The sequence below is a fragment of the Lampetra fluviatilis genome, chromosome 4 (genome assembly GCF_964198595.1).
Source record: "Lampetra fluviatilis chromosome 4, kcLamFluv1.1, whole genome shotgun sequence".
NCBI classification, from domain to species: Eukaryota; Metazoa; Chordata; class Hyperoartia; order Petromyzontiformes; family Petromyzontidae; genus Lampetra; species Lampetra fluviatilis.
This window is the reverse complement of record NC_136278.1, coordinates 3,536,793-3,563,512: the sequence shown is the minus strand read 5'-3', so window position 1 is coordinate 3,563,512 and position 26,720 is coordinate 3,536,793. Positions and strand designations below refer to the sequence as shown.

General features: G+C 46.7%; 3 protein-coding genes across 5 annotated transcripts in view; 1 reads left to right on the top strand and 2 right to left on the bottom strand.

Annotated features, from left to right (window-relative positions):
- The window catches only part of LOC144931496 (uncharacterized), a 33,459-nt gene extending 11,896 nt beyond the window's left edge, over positions 1 to 21,563 (bottom strand). The window contains exons 1-3 of one of the 3 annotated variants that reach the window (XM_078855388.1): positions 21,488 to 21,563; positions 18,494 to 18,673; positions 1,748 to 1,855 (exon numbers count right to left, since the gene is read on the bottom strand). In XM_078855388.1, the coding sequence (XP_078711514.1) occupies positions 1,748 to 1,855; positions 18,494 to 18,673 (288 nt within the window). In that variant the 5' untranslated portion in view covers positions 21,488 to 21,563. Of the gene's footprint in view, positions 1 to 1,747; positions 1,856 to 3,945; positions 4,091 to 18,493; positions 18,764 to 21,487 lie in introns of those variants that run through there. The other 2 variants (XM_078855390.1, XM_078855389.1) reach the window with 2 other exon arrangements.
- Positions 11,996 to 22,334, top strand: LOC144931495 (putative protein FAM47D). Its single transcript, XM_078855387.1, has 8 exons — positions 11,996 to 12,384; positions 14,174 to 14,798; positions 15,525 to 15,709; positions 16,474 to 16,633; positions 17,982 to 18,194; positions 19,575 to 19,718; positions 20,141 to 20,218; positions 21,502 to 22,334. Exons 1-8 carry the CDS (start codon positions 12,356 to 12,358, stop codon positions 21,640 to 21,642), a joined length of 1,575 nt encoding a protein of 524 aa, XP_078711513.1. The 5' UTR covers positions 11,996 to 12,355; the 3' UTR covers positions 21,643 to 22,334.
- On the bottom strand, positions 22,334 to 26,192 carry LOC144931497 (putative protein BRICK1-A). The gene is made up of 3 exons (XM_078855391.1): positions 25,975 to 26,192; positions 23,898 to 23,980; positions 22,334 to 23,657 (listed from the first exon to the last, which is right to left on the bottom strand). The coding sequence occupies exons 1-3, from the start codon at positions 26,090 to 26,092 to the stop codon at positions 23,631 to 23,633; spliced, it is 228 nt and encodes a 75-aa protein (XP_078711517.1). The 5' UTR covers positions 26,093 to 26,192; the 3' UTR covers positions 22,334 to 23,630.
- Positions 26,193 to 26,720: the final 528 nt, after the last annotated feature.

Below are 26,720 nucleotides of genomic sequence, written 5' to 3'. Positions count from 1 at the left end.
GTTTTTTCGGTAAAGTCACGTAGGTAAAAAATTTAAATTAATAAAAGTAAAATTAAAATAAAATAAAAATCACGACGTTTTGGAAGCAGCACAAGCTTCCGTCTTCAGGTGGAACAGTCACAGCACGATAGCTGTATCACTTGAATTTCTCTCACTTGATACAGCTATCGTGCTGTGACGGTTCCACCTGAAGACGGAAGCTTGTGTTGCTTCCGAAACGTCGTGATTTTTATTTTATTTTTATTTTACTTTTATTAATTTTTATTTTTTACCTACGTGACTTTACCGAAAAAACCTAAGAATATGAATCCTTGCAGTCACGAAAGCTTCAAAACTAGAATATATTAAGACAGCCATGGCGCAATGAGAGGGTAGTACGGCCAGCACCACGCCCGGCCGCTTTTGTCTCCCCAAGTTCGGAGGTCTAAGTACCACACCGAGGCTGAGTGGAACTACGAAGTGCCTCGGACAGGTCCATGTACCACACACCCCTGGCGTTATCTATGGGTGGAAATTGAGCCCAGCGCACGGCAAACGACTGCAGCACCGCCACCGAGACACACCGCACACACCCACTGATTACCAAAATAAGACCTCCCGTTTAACCTTACAGACTATCGGGACAAGTGCTGTTATTGAGCACCTAGTAAGGCCCGAATGTGCGGCCGGCGCCACGCCTGGTCACCCTTTGTCCACTTAGTCAACTGAGGAGAGACTCAGAATAAGTTGAGCTGCGAACGGATTTATAGCCGCCGAGTTCACGTGTGTATTTAATGTTGTGTAATTGAAGCAGCCATACGTGGTGTGGTTGTCAGCTTTGTGTGGACTATTTCGCACGGAGATAATTACAGCATTGACCACCGAGCATGATCATCAAAAACATTTTTACTTGAGCCTCACTGGGCTTTCATCGCTTCTAGATGCTCTCACGGGGGGACAGGTCCGTGCTGTGGATACAATGGCCAATTTTACCAGTGTGCCTACTCATACAAATGCATTGCTCTTGCAATATCCGTCCTTTGGAAACGTCCCTTTTTTGGTTGTGACTGTCAAACGTTTCACCGCTGTTTATGAGAGTTTCAGTACCAGCTTGTGGGGAAGTCAACAGTGATTGTTCTACAGAAAACACATTCCCTGCCAGAGGAATGTGGAATTTCCACCACTGGTGCAAGGCTGTAAACAAGAGATGAACACCACTTCAGAAGAGCTTATCTAAGCAGGAAATTACGCTGACTTGTTTGACTAAATGGCTAACGTTTAGGAAGTTGTAACAAAAACTGAAAATATTCTATTATCATTTAATTTATTTTCTTTCTACGTGACTTTACCGAAAGAACCAAAGAGTAATTCCTGCAGTCCCGAAAGCTTCGAATCGAGTTCAAAAACTGAAAAGTGCACAAATAAGTGCTTGGGAGATGCACGCTTTGATTTAATTACATTGAGAGACAGAGAGATGGACAGATGGACTCGGGGACACGTGCAGGTTTGAGACATCTTTGGGCAAGGGGACGTCGCCAGAAAGGTGGTTGCAACGGGTGATATTGTGGCAGGGAATGTGACCCGGAAGATGTCCACCGCAGAAAGGGAGGGATACATCATTTTGTGCACAAAGTCCCCGGTGGATCGTTGTTACCGAGCACGACCATGAGAGATTGGCGACGGCTTGGTGAGGCCTTCATCCAGTCGTGGATTGATCACAACTGATGACGACGACGATGATGTTGATGATGGCAATTGGAAAACTAACCGAATCGCAAGAGTCAGGGTCACCACCCTGCTGCAGGTACTCCTCCACCACCTCCACTTTCCCTCGAGCCGCAGCTTTCAGGAACTCCGCAACACTCACCGAGTTCTCCTGATGTCCAAAGAGAGGAGAGGAGCAGGATGAACGGTGAAGGCAAAGCTGATTGATCCATCACAAACCAATATTGTCTTCCGTACTAACCATGATACCTTCCTTACATGTGGCATAACGCAATTTTAAAAACATTGTCCCCATTCTAATGAAATGTATTCGTCCAGAAAAGCCTAAGTTATTCTCAGTGCTCTTTTCAGGAGGTCCCTATACATCGGTGCGTTCGACTCATCCTTGTGTTAAAGGGTGTTTTGCTTAATGTGAAATGAATCCGGAGTGCTCGCAGACAAGCTGCTCATTCGAGGGGACATAGCACTCAACAATTTCGCACAGATGGGGTTGCGCTCGACACTCTAGCTGCGCGGCCTGGCTAAGGATTTTCAGAAACCTGCGTGGTGTACCAGCCCGCGCCTGCGTGTGCCACCACAGGCAGCTATAGAGGGGCCCATTGGCCGGAGGCTTAATGCTGTTTGGTGTTCGCGAGCCAGCGGTTACAATGTCACGTTCTTGTGCCGAGGAGGGTCGCTTATACGAAATGAAACAATGTTGATTTCCCACGAAGTGCTCTTCACATGGTAATGCAGTGACGTGGTCATAAGTTGGCAGCATTGCTATGGATTTCGAATCTATCTGTGCGGAAGCTTTAAGTATTCATCCGATGTACGTGTGGTTTTTATTGGTTTTTTCAACACGCCGCACACTCAGTTATGAAACTGGCCAAATATTGTAATATAGAACACTCCTTACATAGATTTTTCCGATTACTTAAGGCTGGTTAAATGAGATTATTCCAATATGTTTGCTATCTAAAGCCTTGCTGAGTCTCAATATATTTTTTTCACCAAGGCCCTGAATTGGTTCGTTTGACCGATTCCATAATGGGAAGAAGCTGGAGAACTGGGGGAAAACCAACACATAAATCGGGATAATACTCAACATTTCCATCTCATGACCACATTGCAGATAACGTTCGAGATTTGGAGATGGCTGTTCAAGCTGCATCGTACGTGATTTGGTTCATGCATTTAGCAAAACCAGCTAAATATATTTCTATATCGAGTAATATACAACTTAATTATATAAAAAAAACATATGCGAGGCATGATTTAAGTATGATGTAGATTTCCACTTGAACACAACATTAATCACAGATGAAAGGAATATTGTTTTTCGATATATTAAAGTATCGTTCAGGAAATCGTGAAGATGGCCAGTCCACTAAAATCTCGATTCGTTTTTTTATCCCAGTAACTTAAATCACGCCACTACTTAATCTGCAATTCAATAAGGATAATGCTTTGTATTCACACGGTGCTTAAATGATAATTTAATTAATAACAAATATGTACATACTGTACCTGCTTGCGATGGCTTGCTTTTACATATAATTAGAAAAAAAAACTCAAAACATTATTTTTATTGTTGTGTGTAAGAAACTTTTTTTTGCACAACACTATATATCCATGAGCTCAAATTCACCGTGTCCCCCCACCCCCCGCCCATATGTAGGCACACATACAAAGTTTCACTGATAACAGATAAAGGATGACGCTAAAGCGGACGAGATGAAAGGATCGCGTCGTGAGTGAACCGGTCACAACTTCGCCAAACCCGCACTGACCAGCGTGGTGAAGTATGGTCAATCAAAAGCCCACAACCGGCACGGCGCGTCGGGGGAGGCCTTTGTCCAGCAGTGGAATTTTAATTGATCTCAAGTTGACGCGTTCTCATTTGGTGTGTAAGAATTTAATTTTATCATTATAATTGTACTCAAAAATTGTAAATGTTGTGGTTTCACGTTTCAACACACCGGTGGGCTAAAGCAGTGAACTATTTGTCTTTTGTCAACATCACACTTTTTTACTGATTGGCCGTGTCGGGTGGTGGAGGGTTACGACACATTTATAAATAACGAGATCTAACCCAAAAACGTTGATTATGAATTATAATTGTTGTCATTATGCATATTTGCACACACCCAGACATTTGACGTTGTGGTCACTTGAACATTTGCTAAAACACTCATCGTTGCACTCGTTTTCGTTACATAACGACAGCATATCAGGTGTACAAACGTCACAGCAACGTACCGTCTCCTCCTCGTCAATAAGAGTCATTTTCTGCGCTCACAGATGACAAACGAAGCCAAACGGAATTCGTGGACGTCTCGTCAGTTCGCCCTTCCGGATCTCACAGCTGCGAGCTGGCTGAAATTGTTCGACGCCTTTGCAGAAGCTGTGCGGGACCCCGAAGTGCGTAGCTTGGCGACCACCCGTTGGGTTTAACACACAGACACACACACACACATATATATAGGAGGAGGAGGGGGGAAGCATGGCTTATAGGGTTGGGGGAGTGGCCCATTCAAGGGGTCATCAGTAACCGCATGGATCAGCTTCTTGAGCCACAGGACCTCCTCATTCCCACCCCTGAACTAAATCCATCCATCATCTTTGCCGACACCCCAACCCCCCTACCTCCCCCCGGCCTGCCGCTTGAGCAATTCCCACACCCCCTTATGATCGCTGTCAGTGGCCGATTCAAATGACAGTGACACAGTGTGAGAAACACACAATGTTCTCACTGTTATCACGATTGTTGTGGACATCTGTATTCTACAGATTTCGCCCATGGAACACACACGCCAAATTGCACGCGCACTTTCTAACCCGTGCCTGCTCCACACTCACCGCAAGAGTACATGTAGGTCATGCTAATTTACAGGCCCATTTTAAATCAAATGCTGGATGAAGGCCTCCCCATGCCGTCTCGGTCATGGGGGTTGTCTGTCCATACTTCACCATGCTGGTCTGTGCATGTTGGTGAAAGAAAAGTCCAGGTTTGGTTCAGATATCACTCACCACTGATGTGAGTGATGGCCAGGAATCTCTAACCATCATCTCAGATAATTGCTGCCCTCCTGAGAACCTATATGTACAGTATTTATCCTTTCCTTCTATACGTTATGTTAATATTCTATTCACACACTATATCTGAAATGGGAGCATTTCTAAACGGTGCTTGCTGTGTAAGAGCTGCAACTACAGTGACATATTCCTGTAATTACCGCAGCGCTTTGAAGGCACGGTTGTTGTGAGACACCCACCTCCCAACAGCGGCGAGTTGCCAGGTGACAGTGCAGGAAGTAGGATACTGGCCTTTCAGCATAGACTTGTCGAGTGCTCACTCCTCATGCGCATTTCGGATGCAACGAATATTCCAGTTTCTTCCAACGCAAAACAAATACGAAGGAAATCTTGTTTGAGTCATAGCAAGCAGCAACCTCATTAACAAACACATTCCTGCGGAGGGGGCTGGTAGGAACGTTGGGTTGCTCGGTCAATGGCCAGGGTCAACGGCGGCGTGGTGTATTCCGCAAATATGCCCGACTGTGAGGGCGGGCACAAACCGGCGTGAGTCGGTTAAACCTTGAGTTTTATAAGGGCACCACGGGGTGACCAGCCCCTCCCCACCCAGCCCCACCCCTCCCACCCCTCACCCAGCCCCACCCTCCCCACCCAGCCCTTTCCCACCTTCCCCACCCAGCCCCTCCCCACCCTCCCCACCCTCCCCACCCAGCCCCTCCCCACCCTCCCCACCCAGCCCCTCCCCTCCCCACCCAGCCCCTCCCTCCCCACCCAGCCCCTCCCTGCACGACGGACGGACACAATAATCCCCTGTGGGCTGGTGTAACCAGGAGGTTCCTACCAGTATAACCTTCAGACTCAAGGATGCTACCTGGGTAAATAAAGAAGGTTTAAGATTTGAATGCTTTGCAAAACAAATCCAAGTATCTATTTTATTCAGTAATTTGACATTTAAATCCCCTTAATATAACTTGACATCAGCCGTCTGGAAATAATGTTTAATGGGAATTCTGTAACGAACACGATGAGCCAGTGTCTGGAAACAGAATCGGTCGCCCCCACTAAGTTCATTTATTGCGAAGCGAAGTCGACTCGAGGCGCCCGCGGTCAGGGATAGTCGGTTCACGCATCGTGAAACTACGGCAGGGACGGCGTGCCATCTGATATCAAAGTATGCATCTGATACAAAAAAAGCTGATTTACAATTTCTGATATCAGATGAGGCATATGCATGCACCCGCACGCTGGAATTACGCAACGTGTAAATGTACCGCTCTTTCGTCAATCCACTGCTGGATGAGTGCCTCTCTACAACGGCTGAGTCGTGGGGGGGGGAGGTTATTTGACCATACTTCACCACGCTGTCCAATGTGGGTTGGTGGCAATGGGAGCATTGAAGCAAAGTACAATGGATAGTCATGCATTGCCCTATGCAATAGATAGCACAACCCTGAAGATATCTGATGACAACCTGGCATGCATGGTGGTCGCCCAGTGAAGCACTATCCAGGCTCATCCTGCTTAGCTTGCGATATGTCATGAGATTGGGTGTATTCCAGATGAAATTTATCGAGAAAAAACCCCCATTCCGGATGGAAAAAGCTCCTTAAAACACCCATACACTGTAATCGGTATTGACCAAACATCCCAATTCTGATAAATAATTACCCTTCAATTACTCAATTGGGATCTGCATGTAGTAACACTTCACAAGAACCCTGCTGAAAACCAGTCTTGACACTCAATGAGGCTTTCCTGCGTAAAAAAACGTAATAATAAATTATAAAACACGGTTGGACAGATACATAGGATAGTGTGAATCATACAGGTTAAACACAATGGAGTCCACCGCTTTCCACAATTACAATTTAGAACAAAAGCCTCCGCTCACATCGAAGACGTTTGCACATTCGGAGCACGGCAGAGATGCCATGAAATAAAAAGGCGATGTTCGTGTGTGGGCTGTACTGTCCACGTTTCTCTCCCTGCCTTCATATGCATATGACGAGACAGAGTGTGCATGCGTCTGTGGGAGCGGTGATTATTAGTACAGAGGAAAGTATAGGCTTACGAGTCAAATATAGTCCTGCTTTTGACGTCCGTCAACCTTAGGCACCCCCAACTGTGATATACGTGGCACAGCACTTGCACATGGATTTAGAAGATACGCACATTGCCTTGCAAGTAATGTGCAGTATGAATCAAAATTGCTGTCTCAAGAGCAGGTGCACGTGAGGCTCTCAAGCCATTGGCAAATGTCAGCTGTGGCTAATGAAAGGGCCTTCCTCATTAATGTTTCCAAGTGGCATTTGTTCAAAGTATATTCCCTTGCCAAAATAGTCCGCCTCAGGGAAAATTACATTCGTAACAGTTTTAATTTTTTAAAGATCAAATAAAGTATCCGCTTGCTCGGTGGAGGAATGGCGTGGTTCAGCACCGCCACGCGGCTCTATCGAATGCGCACAATGTCGAACATACGATCACAGTAGCAAAGAATAATGACTATCTCCCGTGCTGTGCCGAAAACTGTCTATATATACACACGTGTATATATATACTTGGCTCTTTGCAGAACTCACGGGCACGATGTGGGCCTTGGTATGTAACACGTTGGCCACCCCTGGTGGAGTGATTCCCGCAATGCGCTATGAACGTGTCGACCTGGGTTCGACTCCTGGCCATGGCTAACAACAGTGGCGAGCGGTATCTGACCAGGTTTTGGGCACTAATTCTAGATTTGAAGCTTTCGTGACTGCAATGATTCATATTCTCAGGTTTTTTCGGTAAAGTCACGTAGGTAAAAACATTAAAATTAATGAAAGTAAAATAAAACAAAACAAAAATAAAATTCACGACGTTTCGGAGGCAACACAAGTCTCCGTCATCAGGTGGGACCGTCACAGCCGAATTAGCTGCATCAAGTGAAGCAATGATTCAAGATGTAATCCCTTATAAGCTTCAACTTGCTTATAAGGGATTACATCTTGAATCATTGCTTCACTTGATGCAGCTAATTCGGCTGTGACGGTCCCACCTGATGACGGAGACTTGTGTTGCCTCCGAAACGTCGTGAATTTTATTTTTGTTTTGTTTTATTTTACTTTCATTAATTTTAATGTTTTTACCTACGTGACTTTACCGAAAAAACCTGAGAATAGGTTTTGGGCACCCCTCCTTCTGCACCAACCTGCACTGACCAGCGCGGTGAAGTATGATCAAACAACCCCAATGACCGACACGGCATGCAGAGGCCTTCACCTCTGCAGTAAATAATGTGATTCTCTTACAGTCCTTTGGCAAAGAGACCAGAAGGATTGTATTATGTCAATTACCTCGCGTGGTATACGGGAGGTCATGGATTCGATCCCAACTCTGAAGCCTGCTGTATATTTGGAGTTTGCATGTCTCTCTCCCTGTGTCGCGTGGACTTTTCTCCAGGTCCTCCGATTTTCCCCTCCACATTTAGAAACACGCGTTTCGAGTATTTTGTTTGCTATACATGTCCACACGATAAGCCACTTCGTTGAGCTATCATTTGTGGCCAGGTAGCTTCTGAAAAAGAGTCATGTCACTCAGTGGGCCGTACGTGGTAAAATACAATTTTTTATATAGTTTATTTGGTGGAATTACCCATACTTTACCCCACCAGTCAATGCATTGTGCCGCTTTTGTCATATTAACGATGCGAGCATTTTTTTTTTACTTTAATAAGTTTTGACAGCACATGCTTCTTACGGCCGTGAGAGCCTGTTAAAAGAGCCGGACAGCCTATTCTGTGACAGATATGGATGTGAAAAGCACATGGTGCAGTGTCCCATGGTGGAACTTAAATGTGTCCAGCTCAGCGTATGCGTGCGTGACATACCGAGACGAGTGCATTCCCATTGCAGACATTTCAGAAAGAAGCCGAAATGTTTAGAAAAACGGCAAGACGGAAAGTCCTTAAATCAAACAGTGGCAATAGAAATGGAGTCGAGCGATGGAGCATCGGCTAGCGTATGGTTCACCGACGACCTGAGTGTGAATCCCAGCCATTGCTGTGGCGAGTGAGCCTGTTCTGGGCAACCCCTTCAACAAGCCGCAACTCACCGGCGTGGTGAAGTAAGTTCGAACAACCCCCGTGAGTGAAAGGTGTGGTGGGGTGGTCTTCATCCAGTAGAGGATTGATAAAGGGCTTACACACACAAACCTATCAATATGAATGCGCTCGCGCATTTCATTGTATCAGTGGTAGTGTCATGCTAGGAATGACTTTACCAGAAAAAACTGATTCTCGTAAGGGTCCTGGGATGTTTGGCCAATGCCATTCGTGAGCATTTGGCACGTGGGAAGAAACCCAAGCGCACCGAGGAAATCTACATCAACGAGGAGATACCGGTCAAAAGCTCCGCACAGGTAGTTTCAATCCACTGACACATTCAACCCATTGCAGTACTTCCATCTCCTGGCCACCTCACAGCCCCTACGACTGCAACAAAAAATGGCCATTCCCGCATGGTTCACACATCCACACTGGGTTTGATTTGAACGTTGAGCTGCCGCGGAATTCTTATTCTTGACCAAGAACCCTGCCGACTGCCTCCCCTCTGTCTCTGAGCACGCAACACGCGGATTCTTCATCGTGGTGGCATCACGCAACCCACGCTATTACGGCCAGACACGGTGGTGGTGGTGGTGGGGGGGGGGCGGTGATTGTAAGATGGGGATGAAGGGGACGAGGGGGAACACTTTAAGGTCTCCTTATGTACCGCGATATATAATTATGCGTCGGGACGAGTGCAAGCCCAGCGGTAGTGTATATATATAACGTGTTTACAAACACGGTTAAACTGCCAGCCGCGCGTGTCGCGTTACGAGGGTTGGGGTCTGTGTAAGGCAAGCTCCCGCATTCCCCGCGTGCGAGCGTGACTTGTGCCAAGGATATTATCCCCCCACAGAGAGCGCTTTCAGCCATAAGCGATAGGGGCGATACTTTATTTAAACGGTGCACGTTTGCCGGATGGAAAATGTCTCTAAGCACAAGCTCATATATGTCCTAGTTATAGGTGCAGCCCTGCAATTTCTGTGCTCGAGGGTTGGCCATACTTCACCATGCTGGTCCTGCACGAGTGCCGGTTGATGAATTGGGGAGTGCGGTGGGGTGGGATGGGGGTGTTGCAGATAACACTCGCCACAGGATTTTTATCCGTAGCCGAGATTTTAAATCAGGTGGAAGTTGCAGCAGGTTCACAGCGCAGTGTGCCGTCAGCTTGTTGACACACACGGACGTGTCTCTGCTGAGTTCACACCTACACGTTGGCCACCATCCATGACTCATTTGCTCCCCTGTGTCACCCCTTTGATATTTTTTTTTATAAAACTGCCATCGTCTCCTGCGAGCGTCGTAAAGTGAGTGCCAAAAATAAAAGCACCCCCCACACACCCACCTCTCATGATTATGTAGTCTCTCATCTTAGCGATGGGACCTTTTTTCAATCACTGTACCATTTATTTTCATCGAATTATGAGATGGTCTCGAAAGACACACCCCAAACTTGTGTTCGTTTAAAATAGTTAGAAAAATCTGGTTACACACACACACCTACGAGATGATAAGATGGACACCCAGCCGCTTTAAAAGCTTCCTACAATACACCCACTTTGATTCGCCTCTGTATACAGGATTGAATATGCGGAATAAATCTGACACTACGGTTGGCTTGCGTGTTTTTAAGACACATGCACGTGGGACATCTTGCGATTGCAGATAAATCAACAACCGATGTTTTGTAGCGCGCTGGTGAATGCCACGTTGGATGATCCGCTGGAACGCAGGGAGTGATTTACCGAGGTCCAAGTGGGCCCACACCCTCCCTACCCTGTGGTCCTGGCTGCTTCCAAGTTTCCAAAAGCAACTCAAAAAAATAATTCCCATAAAAAAAGGTTATTTTTTTCAGACGGTCGTGTTACGGGCACTTCAAGTTCATGGTTTACGCGTACGAACAAATTGAGGGTCAGATTGGATAATGATTCAAGATTGTGTGGACGAAATATAATGTGGAATTACACATTACAGTGCACTTAATGTCTATAGGTGTCGTTCTGAGCTTGCATCTCTCCGTGCGACTTTGCGTACTTTTCAGCGTTTGTTCCACATTCTTAGTACATGTCCGTTTTCTTATCCATCTCATACTTGGTAAATATGCACTAATTACTAATTAGAAACTTAATTAGACACTGGCATGTTGTTTTTCATGATTAAGTGTATTAGGTCAGCTATCATACTTTTTCAACACATAATTATGCCACTCAGCCGAGAACCGAATCACCCACAATGCACCCTATCTCATCAGAGCTTTGCTTGGATGAACGACCATCACATGTATGGCAAAATAAAGATAGCCATCTTTATAAGTCTGTCTCTTCACATAAAAAACACACCAAGTAACTTTAACACATTTCATCAGCCACGCAGCAATTGGCGAATGTATATTAACAACACCATTGCAAGGTTCTGACCCGCCCCCACGGGACATTTGTGAAGAAGAGTTTTTAGAGCTAATAGGATTCCTCCAGTATAAATAAATATTCTGATTCTGAACACAATCAAAAGTCTGGACCGGTTTCGACATCCAGTGTCTCCTCAGCAGAATCAAGCTTGCTTGAATCAAATCTAGTGAACTGACAGATGTTTATAACTAACATATTATCTTGTGTATCGGCGAGGATCATGCTTTACAGATTGCTAAAGGCTGCGGGGCTGTGTGGCAGACAGCAGAGGGCAGTGTGGAAGAATATGTTACACTGTCGGCTTGTTTCGAGGCTTCGCACCTCGATGCTATCCCATAACTGTCAACCCCCTATCAGTCAGTGCCTACCTCATTACAGACAAATTCAGACCGTATTGGTCACCTCAACGTTCATCCTACAGAGTCCAATCACAAGAGAGAAACACAAACAAATATATATTTTAAAATTGCCCGTATTGAAACGGCTGTACGCCGTATGGACCTGAAAACGTAATTTCCCTGCACAAGACTACCGGACTAAACCGTACGGGTTGACAGCTCTGCTATCCAGCAAACAATGGACGTTGGTCCAACTGATTCCAACCACGTGCCAACACTGGCCCAAAGTTGTTCGTTTGAGTGTGGTGATCGTGGTGAAAGTGTGGTCGCCACTGCGGCTGAATTCAAATGCCCCCTTCTCACAGAACGCACGGCCACCCATGAATCCCGCGTGTCACTGTGCAACGGTTACCCGGGCAACGTCCGCACAACAACAAAGCGAAGCAATTGCCACTTCCACAATTCGACACCGTCGTGCTCAACCGCACGACAGGACGAGTCGATTTTGAAGAAAAGAACAGAAACGTTTACCAAGAGCGAGGCTTAAATTGAACACGCAAATGGACCCCCCCACCCCCACGTAAATGACGGCTACGGCGAACTGCGATACAAGCGGTAGAAATAATAAAAAGCGGTGGAATCATCATCAGTAGCAGCAGCAGTACAACTACTGCATTGACGGCATGTCTGCAATCAGGTGTAGTGGCATAAACCGGCTGTAGTTCGTATCAGTAGTAGCGGAACGATCGGCAGCTGTACTAGATAGAAGCTTTCTGCTACTGCCAAGTTGGAAGAGCGTCTGGAAGATGGAAAACAAAGTGGGTCGCCACCCATGGTGAGTGAGTGTGTGAGTGAGTGGGTGGGTGAGTAAGTGGGTGAGTGAGTGGGTGAGTGAGTGGGTGAGTGAGTGAGTGAGTGGGTGAGTGAGTGGGTGAGTGAGTGAGTGGGTGAGTAGCAGAGGTGTGGACTCGAGTCATGTGACTTGGACTCGAGTCAGACTCGAGTCATGAATTTGATGACTTGCGACTCGACTTGGACTTGCATAACAATGACTTTGTCCCACCTATGAGATGTGGACTCGAGTCATGTGACTTGGACTCGAGTCAGACTCGAGTCATGAATTTGATGACTTGCGACTCGACTTGGACTTGCATAACAATGACTTTGTCCCACCTCTGGTGAGTAGTGAGTGGGAGAGTGAGTGGGTGAGTGAGTGGGTGGGTGAGTGGGTGAGTGAGTGGGTGGGTGAGTGAGTGAGTGGGTGAGTGAGTGGGTGGGTGAGTGGGTGAGTGGGTGGGTGAGTGGGTGAGTGAGTGGGTGAGTGAGTGAGTGGGTGAGTGAGTGGGTGAGAGAGTGGGTGAGTGAGTGGGTGAGTGAGTGAGTGGGTGAGTGGGTGAGTGGGTGGGTGAGTGGGTGAGTGGGTGAGTGGGTGAGTGAGTGGGTGGGTGAGTGGGTGAGTGAGTGAGTGAGTGGGTGAGTGAGTGGGTGAATAAGTGAGTGAGAGAGTGAGTGGGTGAGTGAGTGGGTGAGTGAGTGGGTGAGTGAGTGGGAGAGTGGGTGAGTGAGTGGGTGGGTGAGTGAGTGGGTGAGTGAGTGGGTGGTTGGGTGGGTGAGTGAGTGGGTGGTTGGGTGGGTGAGTGAGTGGGTGGTGGGTGAGTGAGTGAGTGGGTGGGTGAGTGGGTGAGCTGTGTGAGTGACGGCTACAGAGCCCCTTTCAAAGCATTCACTCATCTTTCGGGAGGGCGGGGGGGAGGTTTAATTCTCACCAGCTCTTGAACACAGATAAAAAGAGTCCCCGTCATAGCCTTAACAGAGCCTTTGGCAGGCCAACGCGGCACACGAGGGGGTGTGTTGGCCAGCAGCACCACCATCCGTCGACTTTGTCTCGGCAGTGCCGATGTTTACACATCGCACCAGATACTCGTTTGAGGCTGAGACGATCTAGGGGGAGGCCCATGAGCGCTTCAGAAATGCATCACCTACGTTGTCCGTGAGCGTAAATAATTTATTTTACGAATGAGTGCCTAATCTTTTACAAAAAAACACGACAATTTAATGAAAAAAGTAATGATCAATAGCAAGTAAACACAATGCATTTATTTTTTAATAAAAGCTGGACATCAAAGCGTTTGGGTCCTGAAGAAAGTCTAGAGATTCAATAAAAACAATTATTTGATTTAAAAAGAAAATCTTCGCAACAATAATAATTGTAATGTGTGTTTATCTACTGCTGGATGAAGGCATTACCCTGCCTGCCGTGTGGATTGTTTTACCACACTAACGACACTGGTCACTGCAGGTTGGTGAAGGGTAACTCATAACCGGTTCGGATATCACTTGCCACCTATGTTAGCCGTGACCGAGAATCGATCTTACATCGTCTGGTTCATAGCACAGTCCGCATACCACTGTGCCACCACTCAAGCACCAAACACTGTTATCATTTATACATGTACGTACACTTTTAGATTACAACACTTCTAATGGATATCACGAAAGGCGAATGTTTCTTACTCTTTGGTTCTTTCGGTAAAGCCACGTAGGTACTTACGTGCAGTCACGAAAGCTTCAAATCAAGATTGCAAATGTTCTTCAAGATTGCAAATGTTCTTCTTCTGCTGCAGGTACAAGGAGCGCTTGCTGGCAAAGCAAATCAAGCGGGGTAAGAAGAGCGAACTTGCGGGCTCCTACGACTGCCGACAGTGGCGATTCCTCCGTCCCAACCTGGACGCGGACTGGCAGGGCCTCCCCCCGGTCTTGACCACCGCAAGCCTCCTCGCGTGCAACGCCGCAACACGGCACGCGGCGTCATCATCCGCCCGCTCGGCCAACTCTGCAGACGACCTCGAGCCTCACCAGATGCACGAACATCGCGATGTGACCACCGCCCAAGAATCACAGGAACCCCTGGAGCCTCCTGCGAAGGTGAACGATTCCGACAAGCGGGGATCGGCTGATAAAAAGGAGCGTTTGAGGCTACCGGCTATCGATGCCGACGCCGCATCGTTGGATGGTTTGCTGGTTCGCGTTGGGAGTCCGCGGGCTGAACCAGTGCTATTCAATTCCAAGAAGACGGGGCAAGGACGCCGGCCAAACAAGTCGTCCGGCTTCGTGGATCAGCGGCGATACCTGTCCCGGCTCACTCCGCTGCAGCAAGCGCGCCGGGCGCTCGTGGAGGAGACGGAGTGGGGCTTGCTTGAGCACCCACTCGCCCTCTACCCACACCTCCAGCAGAGCCTCGATCCGGAGGTGCAGTAACGCTCGCATCACCGTTAAAACAAAAAAAATGTATCTTTTAGCGAAGTCGTATCATCATTCACTCATCCTGTATGTACAATATCTGTCCAAAGTTACCCTCGGGCCTTCTGCTGATGCTTCCCTGCATCTCCTCTATGTTTCACCACCTAACAGCATATGTACTGCAACATTCACTCCACTGCGGATTCCTGAAGCCCTGACACACTGGGGCAATGTAGGGAATTGTTGCCAGCAATTGTTAGCACTGTTGCATTTACTAATGAGCAACTACGGCAACTTGAAACGGATTGGCACGGTGACGTTCCCATGCAACAATGTGAACGGAGAATGTTGACGTGTGTTTTATGAACAAGCGCGCAACATTCCTTGTAGTTGCCATCCCAATCACCTACAATGGAAAGCAGCAATATGATTTGTTTCCACTAATTTCCCTCAATAGGCAATTGAGTGGCAACCATCGCCGGTGACGATACCCAGCGACGATTGCCCTATGATTGCCCGAGTTTATCATCATGATCATCATCAGCCATGATCAATCCACTGCTGGCTGAAGGCCTCCCCATGCTGTCACCATCGCTCACGGCCCCGCTATGTAACAAACCACCTAGCAGCCGCACGTGACCTGATTTCGTCGTTCCATCTCTGTGCATGTTTGTGTATAAGGGCCCATATTGATGAGCATCATGGTAATGTGTTCGTTTTATCGTGACCATGTAGATGTTTGAAGAGGTGGTGAATTTGCTGGACCCAGAGATGCGGCGCTTTGAGGCATCTCTGCAGGAGGATGTGGAGCCACCCCCTGTCGAGCAGGAGGATGAGGAAGACATGGATACTGCAAATGGAGAGGCCACCGAACCCGAACCCTATCCAATAGAGGGTCGGCCAACCACCATCTCATCCACGTGAGTACACAAACTGATAACTCACAAACGTAAATGCTCATTTACTATCGATTTCTAACCCAAGGTCATTAATGGTGGAATTTTAACGAGGACAAGAAGTGTTCACGACCACACAGAGGCAGTCGATCATCGGCAGAGGAAACAGGAAACGTCTTAAATCTGGACCTGAACGAGCAGGGAGCCAGCAGCATACATGGCTGGAGGAAAGGGCCTTCCAGACCTTGGGGCAGCAGTGGCGAATGAAATACCACCCATAGAGTGGAGGTCAACAGAAGGCCTTGGTTGTTCGATCAGAGAGTACTTGGAGGTGAGTAGAGTGAGATGAGAGAGGAGAGGGTAGGCAGAGGTGGGTTCATGTAGGGTTCATGACTTCGGTGATGGATTTCTTGACATTTGTCTGGGACTAGATTGGGAGCCAATGGAGAGACTGGTGTATGAGGGTGATATAGTCTGAATTTCGATTCAAAGCTTTCGTGACTGCAGGGATTCATATTCTTGGTTCTTTCGGTAAAGTCACGTAGAAGGGAAATAATAAAATAATAAAAATAAAACAATAAAATAAAATTCTCACCACGTTTCGGCCACAACGCAGCCGTCCTCAGGTGAAGAAGCAGAGCTGTCGGAAAGACAGCGTGGTGAGAATTTTATTTTATTATGCTTTATTTTTATTATTTTATTACTTCCCTTCTACGTGACTTTACCGAAAGAACCAAGAATATGACATAGTCTGCTTTGGTAGTCAATGTTTGTGGTGCTGTTGTTAGTCGAGAGGGCAGGCACCAGAACCCATACCGCTGGCTTCCCAAGGTGGAGGGCAGCAGCAAGGAGGACAGGAGAGGCCGACGGAAACTTCCGAGTGGCTCCTCGCAAGACGAGGACCTCAAGCGCGTCACCCACGACTTCTGCGACTGGGTCGCCTCACTGGTGAGGGCCTGGTTATTTTCATTGACGCACTAACCCAGTGCTCTTCGTTGCAAGGCCCGCGGGCCACTGGCGGCCCCTCGTGGCCTTTAGTGGGGCCTCCGACAATATAGATATGTGAAAACACCCCATTACGCGGTGCTGTCAAATCCAATGGTTTCAAATGTGTGGCGGCCCCTCACACTGATGATGTCTTATCGGCGAAAGTGACTCCCCTCTGCAAATTAGTGAAGAGCACTGTACCAACCTGATCGAAGAAAATAGAGAATATTCATTAATTCAACGCTGTGGAAAAATATTATGCAATGCCTAACTTCAAAGGAGAATATGAATACACAGAGGGTGGCTTAGAATATGAATACTTATGGCAACACGCTCGCCATGCAACAAGGCGCACATTTTGACTACAGCAAGACATTCTCAATAATAATCATCATCATAAAATGTCCCCACCACTGTAGTAGGCTGAAGTCGGAGCAGAACCCACGGAGGAAAGGGGGGAATGGGATGGATATTTATGTATACAGCTCAAATTACAGCCGGCACGACGATCAGCACATTCCAGAAAGCTGGTTTCCAGATAGTGTGCAAAATAGCATTTGCCAGGCTCAGGTGGAAGTAGGGTGACACGGGGGGTGTGGATTAAGAGTCAGTGTTGTTTACAGGCATATTTTGTTCATCTCTGCGTGTGTGCAATTGTGTGTGTACGTAGTGGTCAGCGCTACGCTACGCTACGAACCCGGCAACCCGAGTTCGATTCCCGCTCACGGCCAACACCCAGTGACGATTATCTGAACCGGTCCTGGGCCTCCCCTAGGTCGACTCAGCCTTAAATGATTACCTGGTGTGGTGTGTAAACATGACCACTGGGGATACAAAGGTGGCCAGGCGTGTTGCTGGACATCCAACCATGTAGGTGTGCCATGCTGTGCTTCACAAGTGCTCACTAACAGCATTTGCCTTTACAGTTTGTTAAAGGCTATACTGTATAAAGAAAAGTTTATATTTGGAGCGACGGCGCACTGCTCTCTGAACCCAGTAACCAAAGTTTGATTCCGGGCACAGACAACAACGTTGGCAAATATTTAAACCGGTCCTGGGTATCCCCGAGGATCAGTGGTGGCGTGTGGAAAAACTACACCCCCATGTATGCCCCTCTGGCTCGAACAGGTGCTCACCAACAGCACTTTCCCCTACACTCTACCTCGACCACAGGGGGGATCTTATCTCCGTGTGCGTGCACTCTAAAAGCACCAACCAATGCACGCGCGTCGGAACTTCTTTCACACCGCACGTTGCCAACCATGCCAACCGGAGGCACCCATCGTGTTTGTGTTTGTGCCGAGGCCAGGGTGGGGAGAACGACGTGATCGAAGAGTCCACCCTGATGAGCCTCTTTGCGAGTGGCTACGAGACCAAGCCCCCGCTCACCGTGCCCATCCACGTGGTGGAGCTCGCCAACGTGCCCCCTGAGCTGCGCTCAGCGGCTGGAGCCACCCCGGACAGCGCTTCCTCCGCCAATGCCAACGGCACCTTCGCCGACAAGACCGGTGCAGGGCCGCGGGTACGCGATCGACAGCACCCACCTTTTTTTTCTCTTATTGGTTCTTTCGGTAAAGTCACGTAGAAGGGAAGTAATAAAATAATAAAAATAAAACATAATAAAATAATTCGGCCACAACGCAACGCAAGCAGCCGTCCTCAGGTGAGGACGGCTGCTTGCGTTGTGGCCGAGACGTCGTGAGAATTATTTTATTATGTTTTATTTTTATTATTTTATTACTTCCCTTCTACGTGACTTTACCGAAAGAACCAAGAAGATGAATCCCTGCAGTCACGAAAGCTTTGAATCGAAGCACCCACCTTGGCATGCCATTGCGTACGAGATGCACGGAGCCGTTGCGCGGTAGTGCAGCAACGAGAGATGCACGCTTGCTTGTGACTACTTCTTATTTTTCTTTCTTCCTTTTTCCCCCCACTCCTGTGGGGTCTGCCTTCCTGGTCCTCTTCCCTTATGCAATCACTCCTGTCCAAGGCCATCATCTCCACATCCACATAGCAATCGTTAATAACCTGGCTCACCACTTCAAACCAGCTCTCTCCACCCTGGTGCTTCCATGTTAATCGTCACGTGGTTTCCCTTTGTTCTTGCGACATGTCCGAGTTATCGGAGTCAACTTAATTTCAGCTTGTCCGAGATGTAAAACCACGACCGATTTACAAGTAACAATGCAAAAATGCATACTTTTTTGTCATTGTGATGAATGTATCGTGGTTGCATATTTACATTAGCCAATCAAATTCACCATATACAAATTAAGGAAAGCAGATTTGTATATACACATTTTCATGCATGTATTGCAAGTGATGAATTAATGCATTATTACAATTCCGAGTAAGTACATATGCGCATTTGGCATGTTTTGTATTTACACCAGTAAAGTCATACTTCCTCACATGTTGACAAATCTGTTACAATTGTATTTAAACGTTGTCGACTTGTGATGACACAACATAGTTGACGAGCTGTCTTAACTGATGCTTTCCAACGCTAACGCACCTCACATAGTACATAATGAGTAACCCATTACAGACTGAACCGGTAAATGTCGATTTGCCATGAAGAGTTGATTATCTTATCTTAACGTAATTTATATCGCGCCTTAGCCAAGACGCTTTAACCAAGGCACTTTACAGAGAATTAAGAATGGTACAATATTATGTATCAACAACCTCAACACGTTTGTCAATAACACTACCTTAAAAGGAAAAACATAATAGGCTATGATGGAAAGGCCATTGGCTGAAAAGTCTCCTATATATATAAAAAAACACTATAGCTGACCAGTTCAGTTTTTGTTATTTGTGCTTGTGCACCACGGCCAACCAAAGTATCACCAAATAATATATGTACCGTTTTGTGTGGCCTGGACTTCACCATCAGCCACAGAGTGGGAGGATGTGCTACGGGGCCTGGTATCTGCCACCTGCCACTTGGAAGAAAAAGCCTCAAAATGAGCCTCTGGAGGACCCGAACGTTGTCCAAGAGAGGGAAGCTTCTGAAGCCAAAAAGAGAGCTACTGCCATTGTAAGACTTTGAATCGCGAACATATTCTAGTCTTCGTGTCCATCTGAGAAAACCGGCTATGACATAATTGTGTGGGTTCCTAGAAAAAATTGTAAAAACGAATATCACTTTAAATATTTAATTCTGAGAACTTTAATTTCATGAAAATTACTTGTGCCATTTTTCATACCAGCGACAGTTAATGCCTTCTAACGTTTTCCTTCAATTTACCCCATCGATCCTTATCTCAAAGCAACTATTTATACATTCATACCATTGCAATGCAGCGGTCACAGCCCAAATTCAAAGCTGCGTAACTTTGGAGAGGTATTTGTCGCGCACGTTGCATCAAAACGCGCGGCACCACTAAAGCAGAGCAGCCACGCATTGACCTAAAGCGCTGTGAAAGCTGCCAGTAACAGCTCACTCGCTTGTCTTTACAGGACACGCAGCTGCTGCACTTGCACGGGGCTCTAGCATTCCGCAAGTTTGTGGACGAAAAGGGAGCTCGCCGGCCACAGGTGAGAATTTTCATAAAGTACTCAATAACGTAAGATTTAATTTTGGGTATGCGTGTCCATAGTACAGCCCTTTGTCAATCCACCGCTAGATGAAGGCCTCCCTTACACCATGCCGGTTATGGGGTTTGTTTGACTATACTTCACCACGCTGGTCAGTACTGGTTGGTGCAAGCCGTGTCTGGAAATCAAACGCAGGTTACAGAGGTCAGGGCAGTGTGCTAGCCACTGCGCCGCCACTCCACCCCAACAATGTTGTATGCACTGATAATACCCAAATATACCCATTAGACTGACGTAAAAATAAAATTGAGGGAGGCATGAGAATTCAGTTTTAATGAATGTCTGCAGAAATTCCCTACAACCAGCTGTCCATGCTGTGGACTCCCTGCCTATTAAAGTCCATGCTGAAGACCTTCCTTTTTAAATCCTTCATATTAAGTTCACTTGCTTGCTTGCTTGCGCGCTTACGACCGTGCAAATCTTTTGGTCGTTTTTTAACCTACTTCCCGTGATCCAATCGAGCTGACATTTTGCACACAGACTCGTGCGTGACAATTTATTTTCGTGAAAATTTTTTTCCAAAATGTTACTTTTTAGGAAAAGATAAATTATATTTAATTACAAATTGCTTAATGGTGGCAGGCAATCATCTGACCCATAGGTGGCAGCCATCTCAAGCCAGAGGACGAGAGGACTCTAGCCGCCACGCATATGAAGGATTTATAGTAAAAAACTTTGTTTTTACGGGTTAATTTTTTCCTTTGTCTCTGACCACCTATCTGTAAATCAAATATGCCCTCCATTTCTGTCGAGTGTTTTGAAATGCGGCCACATTAAAACGCTGTTTAAATCCACACATTGCAGTATATTCATGAGCACACCTGGTGGTTTATTCCTTGGGGGTGAAGCGGGGCTGGGATGTCACAATCCAAGTCTCACCAAGCCACAATGCTACTTCGGGCAAAATATTGTGCGCCAGGTACTTGGTTAACTTTGTAATTGTGTCCGTTATTCTGGAATACTTTAAAATGTAATTTTCTACAAACATCACGATCCAAGTATACACCAATGATCAATCAAACCTCTTTTACCTCCACGTTTAAATCGGAATTTGTATTTTAAATTTACAAGACACCCACAACCCTGCAAAACGGTGTTTTTACAATGCAGACAATGCAATATTTAAACCATTTTTTCACAAATAGCAGCAAGTATGTCCAGAACAAGGTTTCCGGCCGAATGGTTTGCAGGGGTTGGGCTCACTGTTACTTTTCTGGTTTCAGTTCCTGGAGCAGGTGTCCATGGAGCTCTCTGAGGAGGATGGGAGAGAGCAGACCTCTGCTGGCAAGCCCAGGAAGCGCCAGACTGCGGAAAAGGGACGCCAGTCATCCGCATCCACCACTGCAGAATCCGTCCTCAATTAAAATCCAAGCGGCATCTGCCAATAATCAACATAGACGTTTCACACGTCACTTCCCACCGTGATTTGGATTAACGCTGGAAAAATTATTAAGCCTATCTTTATATACTGTAATTGTTTTTTTTACACGGTTATTTTTCTAATGGGGTAGAGTGTGGTGGTGCAGTGGCTCACACACGGCGGCCTAAATCCAACGGCGTGAGTTATATTCCTGACCGTGACGAACATCAGTGGCGAGAGATGGTCCGGGGCACCCCACCCTCGTGACGAACTCTTACAGACGAGCGTGAAGTATGGTCAATCAATCCCCCTGACCGACACAGAATGGGGAGGATTTCATCCAGCCACGGATTAACAAAGGGCTATTAATTGATATTTTTTTATATTCTTTTTTTTGTTTAATCTAACAGTTAATATAACGTGAAGCACAAGTGATTCCGTACCTGGAACATTTGGTGATCAGGTAACCTGCCATCAAGTGGGCTTGATGACGTTCACACATTTATACCACCTCTGCACCGTCACAAATGTTTTATTGTTTTGCATCACATATCGCTTGTCAACAAAAAACACAGCGCACAAAGACCACAATGATTGTGAACGTAAACATTTATTATGCAAAACAAAGCAACAGTGAGTGTAGAAAATCAACCTGAGATCGAAAATGCTGGCCAAATACACGCAAGCCAAACACAATGAAATATACTGGAGTGAAATAAAGACACCGTGTAGATTGTAACAATGTAAAGGTTTCAAACATAATTCAGTTGTCACAACTGTGGAACATGTGCCAAGAATCAATATTGTTTCTTTTTTAATGGTGTTGCCATCAAGCACTAAGAGCCCAAGTACAACCTTTAACTCCATCAAATAAATATAATACTGTTCTCTTTGCATAATAAGAAAACTAATTCTGTCAATTTAAGATTTTTCTAAATTGACCCTGAATTCATCATTTCACTTTTTTCCAAGACTGAAATATTTTTCAAATATTTTCCAGTTGAAAAATAAAATATAAACTCTGAAAATGTGTTTATGGCACAAAATACCTGTGCAACAGGAAATATATATATGGTGTATGTAACAGCAAGTGCCACTTACATATTGAGATATACTGTTAATTTGCAGTATATAAAAATATTGCCATAAAATTTAGTATTTATATATTTTAACCAAACACACATCTTTACTGTACTCACATTTTTTATATGCTATATTATTTCAATTGAAACCATTGCATAATCTGAGCTTACATTGTAAATGTTAATAAGAAAGCTAAAGAAGCACCACCATCGATTCGATCAGTAAACATTTATAATTTCTTGTGCTTTCAATTCAATTTCCCTACGGTGCAGTGAATGTAAAATTGGGCAGTAGCAGCAACCTTGGCATTGAAGGACAAGTTGTAGACCGAGGATGGTACGTGGGTATTTAAGATAACAATGACTAAAACTGTCCACAATGAAGCATCGCCTATGGAGATATCTAACATGTTTAAATTTACCGTACATGTGAGCAACCTTCCACAGTGGTATTTTTGGTCCTGGAAAGACTAGCTCCATCCTCACTTCCTGTGCATAATTCAAGTAGAGTATTGGTATGTGCCCTCAAAGTTCATTCTCATTACCTCTCATGTACAGTAAATTTGGCTGCAGTAACAAATGTACGGGTATTCTCTCTATGCCAAGAACACATGAGAGGCAATTCATGCAAATTCCAGTTAAGCAGCTTAACATTCTGCAACGTAAAGCATTTCTTTACACAAGCGCACACAAAACACAGACAGTAAAATGGCACACTTTTTTTGGCATACACTGCAAGTAAAAATCACATCACCATGACGAAAAGGTTGCTTGGAATACAGCTATACACGCAAACATTGCAAAAGCAAGTCAAGTGGAAACAGTTCAACTTTCCCATCTGATGATGACGATGAGGCCGACGTCCCGCGGGGCAGCAGGAGTAAGCCTTGACCAGGGCCCAGCAAGCCTCTCATGTCAGAGTTTCCCCTTTGGTCACCTGCACAAACGAACCGAGTTCAAACGAAAAGCATGGCTCCAAAAGACCACAATCAGATTTTATTCTTTCGTGGATGTCGGCAGCCTTCACGCGGCCCACTCTAAGTGAGAAATCGCGACGAATGCTATAAACGCGGCGACCAAACATCGAGTTATCGATCTCCCGGTCTCCAGAGCAACTACACAAATCAGATAATCCCAGCGAAGTGAGTCCAATGAAAAATTACGGATAAGTACTCACCCTAGCTTCGATGTACTCGATCCTGCGTTCCAACGCGGTGAGCTTCTCGTTGAGGGTTGCCAACCGCGATCGGCATGACATGTCTACAAACACAACAGTAAACTTCCCAATCTCACGTGAAATTCTAGACAATTGGCTACGAACGGTGCGAAAGAAGTTCAACATACACACATTGCTGTAACTTGTCAGTTGCATGATTTTGGGCATACAGTTCGGATGCTTCTTCTTGGTTCTTTCGGTAAAGTCACGAAAGAACCGAGAAGATGAATCCCTGCAGTCACGAAAGCTTTAAATCGAAAAAGTTCGGATGCTATTTAAAAAAAGTGGGTCATCATTTACAATAGAATATGGCTATCGGCACAGCTTATATAAGTACAGCTATACTATAAGCAACACGTGCTTCAATTACACTGGTAATTTAAGCTCACTCCACTTTGGATATTAGCACACCTGGGCTTGCTCCAAATGGCTGTGTTTATGGGGATAAACCGAAGTTTCGTTAGAGCTGGTTTAGCAAAGCAGGTCATGGGCAAAAAGGGCCTGATGTTTGGTTCGCTTCACTCAGGTTGGAGTTAATGATACGTCAGTCACAATTGACCAGGTCAAGTATTCCTTTTATTATTCTGGTTAGGTGTTGTTGGCCAGATATGAGGAGCTGCTTGGTCTGGTCTGGGCTTGTCAAGGGCCTGACTCGGGCAGACGAATTCGCTGTTGGACAGGCACGGATGGGTCACCGCTCCATGAATTCTAGGGTCGTCCCCAAGAGCCGCTGGGCAACCACAACAAAACAGACGTCCTTCTTCCCCTTACGAGATCTCTGCATCCACACCAGAGGTCGCAACCGGGTACCCGATACGCGTACCCTACCCGATACCCGGTTACCCGTACCCGGTCGGGTACGAGTAGCCGTTTGCGACCCTGGTGCGGCCGGGTACGGGTAGGCCGTGAGTCACTGGTGAGTCACCGTTTGTCACTCATTTTGGGTAGGGTACGGGTAGGGAACGGGTACCTGGGTAACCATTTGCGACCCTGGTGCGGCCGGGTACGGGTAAGGAATCAAAACCCGTTTGCGACCTCTGATCCACGCACGCAGAGAGACACAGGGATGGGGGTTGACACGGAGGTACAACTGTACGCATGTGGTCACATGTTCAATGTGCCCCCCCGAAACCCACAAATGACAAACCTGTCAACCCCTCATCAGTGCCCTACCTCATCAGTGCCCTACCTCATCAGTGCCCTACCTCATTACTGACCAATTCAGACATTATTGGTCACCCACGTGCCCCTTATACATCTCAACGTTCATCCTACAAAGTCCCATCACAAGGGATGGGCCGATGGGCCTGAAAACTCAATTTCCCTGTACAAGAATTCGGGGCGCAAACCGCATGGGATGATTGACAGGTGCGAAATGAGAATTGTTTTCTTTTAATTGACGTCGGAGCTTCCTCACAACCGCTCCCACGTCCAAGCCAAGATGATAGCAGCGGGAGGCCACACCGTGTTGTGCCGACGAGGGCCTGACTCTAGCGGCTGTATTCATCCACAGCAAGGACAACAACAAGATCTCCCCGCTGGTTCTACACGAGCCCAAGTCACGAACCTCACCATTTCTCATGTGCGCAGAGAGCGGCGGCGTCAACGTATTCGTCGCGACGACGGTAAAAGCACCACCGGTCAACATTCACACCCACAACCCAGCCAACCGTGAACTCTGAAGCCTTTCTAGCGCTCATTGTTGGGGCTTCAAGGGGCTTCAAGCGACATTGGCGAGCACCGATCACGGGCAGGGAAGTGGTCAGAGGAGCCACGCCCGTTAGCAAGACAAAGATCCCCCGTGTAGCCTGTACCGGAGTGCTGGGGCAAGTGCTGTTCGTGGCCAGTAGCAGCACCCATGAAGGGAGGGGGTGGTAGGCAAGGCACACGAGGGAGGGGGGGGTGTGGGTGGCCAGCAGTAACCACGCCCGGCCGCCTTTGTCTCCCCTCGTTCGATTCGCGTTACACCCCCCCCTCCTCCTCCAGCACCACCACACCGTCACGAACCATTCCGGTAGTGTGGACGCGATTCGCTCACCGAATGAATTCAAGAAGTCGGCGATCTTCTTAATGCTGCTGGTGATCACCTCGATGTACTCCCTGTTGGCCCAGTCCTGGTGGATTTGCCTCTGCACTTCGTCGTTCTGCGCGGCCATGGCGAGACGGCGGATTTGTGTTCACTGAGCAATCGGCCAGCCACAGACACACACACCGAACACTGACCCCCCCTCTCTCTCCAGCACTGTCAAGCCTTCCTTCCTTCCTGTCGTAGTTTCCTTCCTACCTCCCCCACCAATCATCACACGAGCCATGCAATTGGGGGTGAGTTTATTTCACGGCATGAGCCACCAGGGGGCAGCACAGGACAAGTTTACGGAGGCAAAGGGAAGCTATGAAACTGTTTGTTTTCATTTGAGCAGATAAATCCCACTGAGCTACATCGCTCTTTTTTCAGAAGCGACCTGGTCACAAATGTTAGCTCAACGAAGTGGCTTGCCACGTGGAAAATTACAGCAGCAGCAGCAGCCAAAACACTCTAAACGCGCAGGGAAAAAAAAAACGGAGGACATGGAGAAGAATCTATACGACCACGGGGAGAGAGAACACACCAACTCCAATTATACATTCTAGATTTGAAGCTTTCGTGACTGCAAGGATTCATATTCTTGGGTTTTTTCGGTAAAGTCACGTAGGTAAAATTTTTTTTTTTATAAAAGTCAAATAAAAATAAAATCACGACGTTTCGGAGGCAACACAAGCTTCCGTCTTCAGGTGGAACCGTCA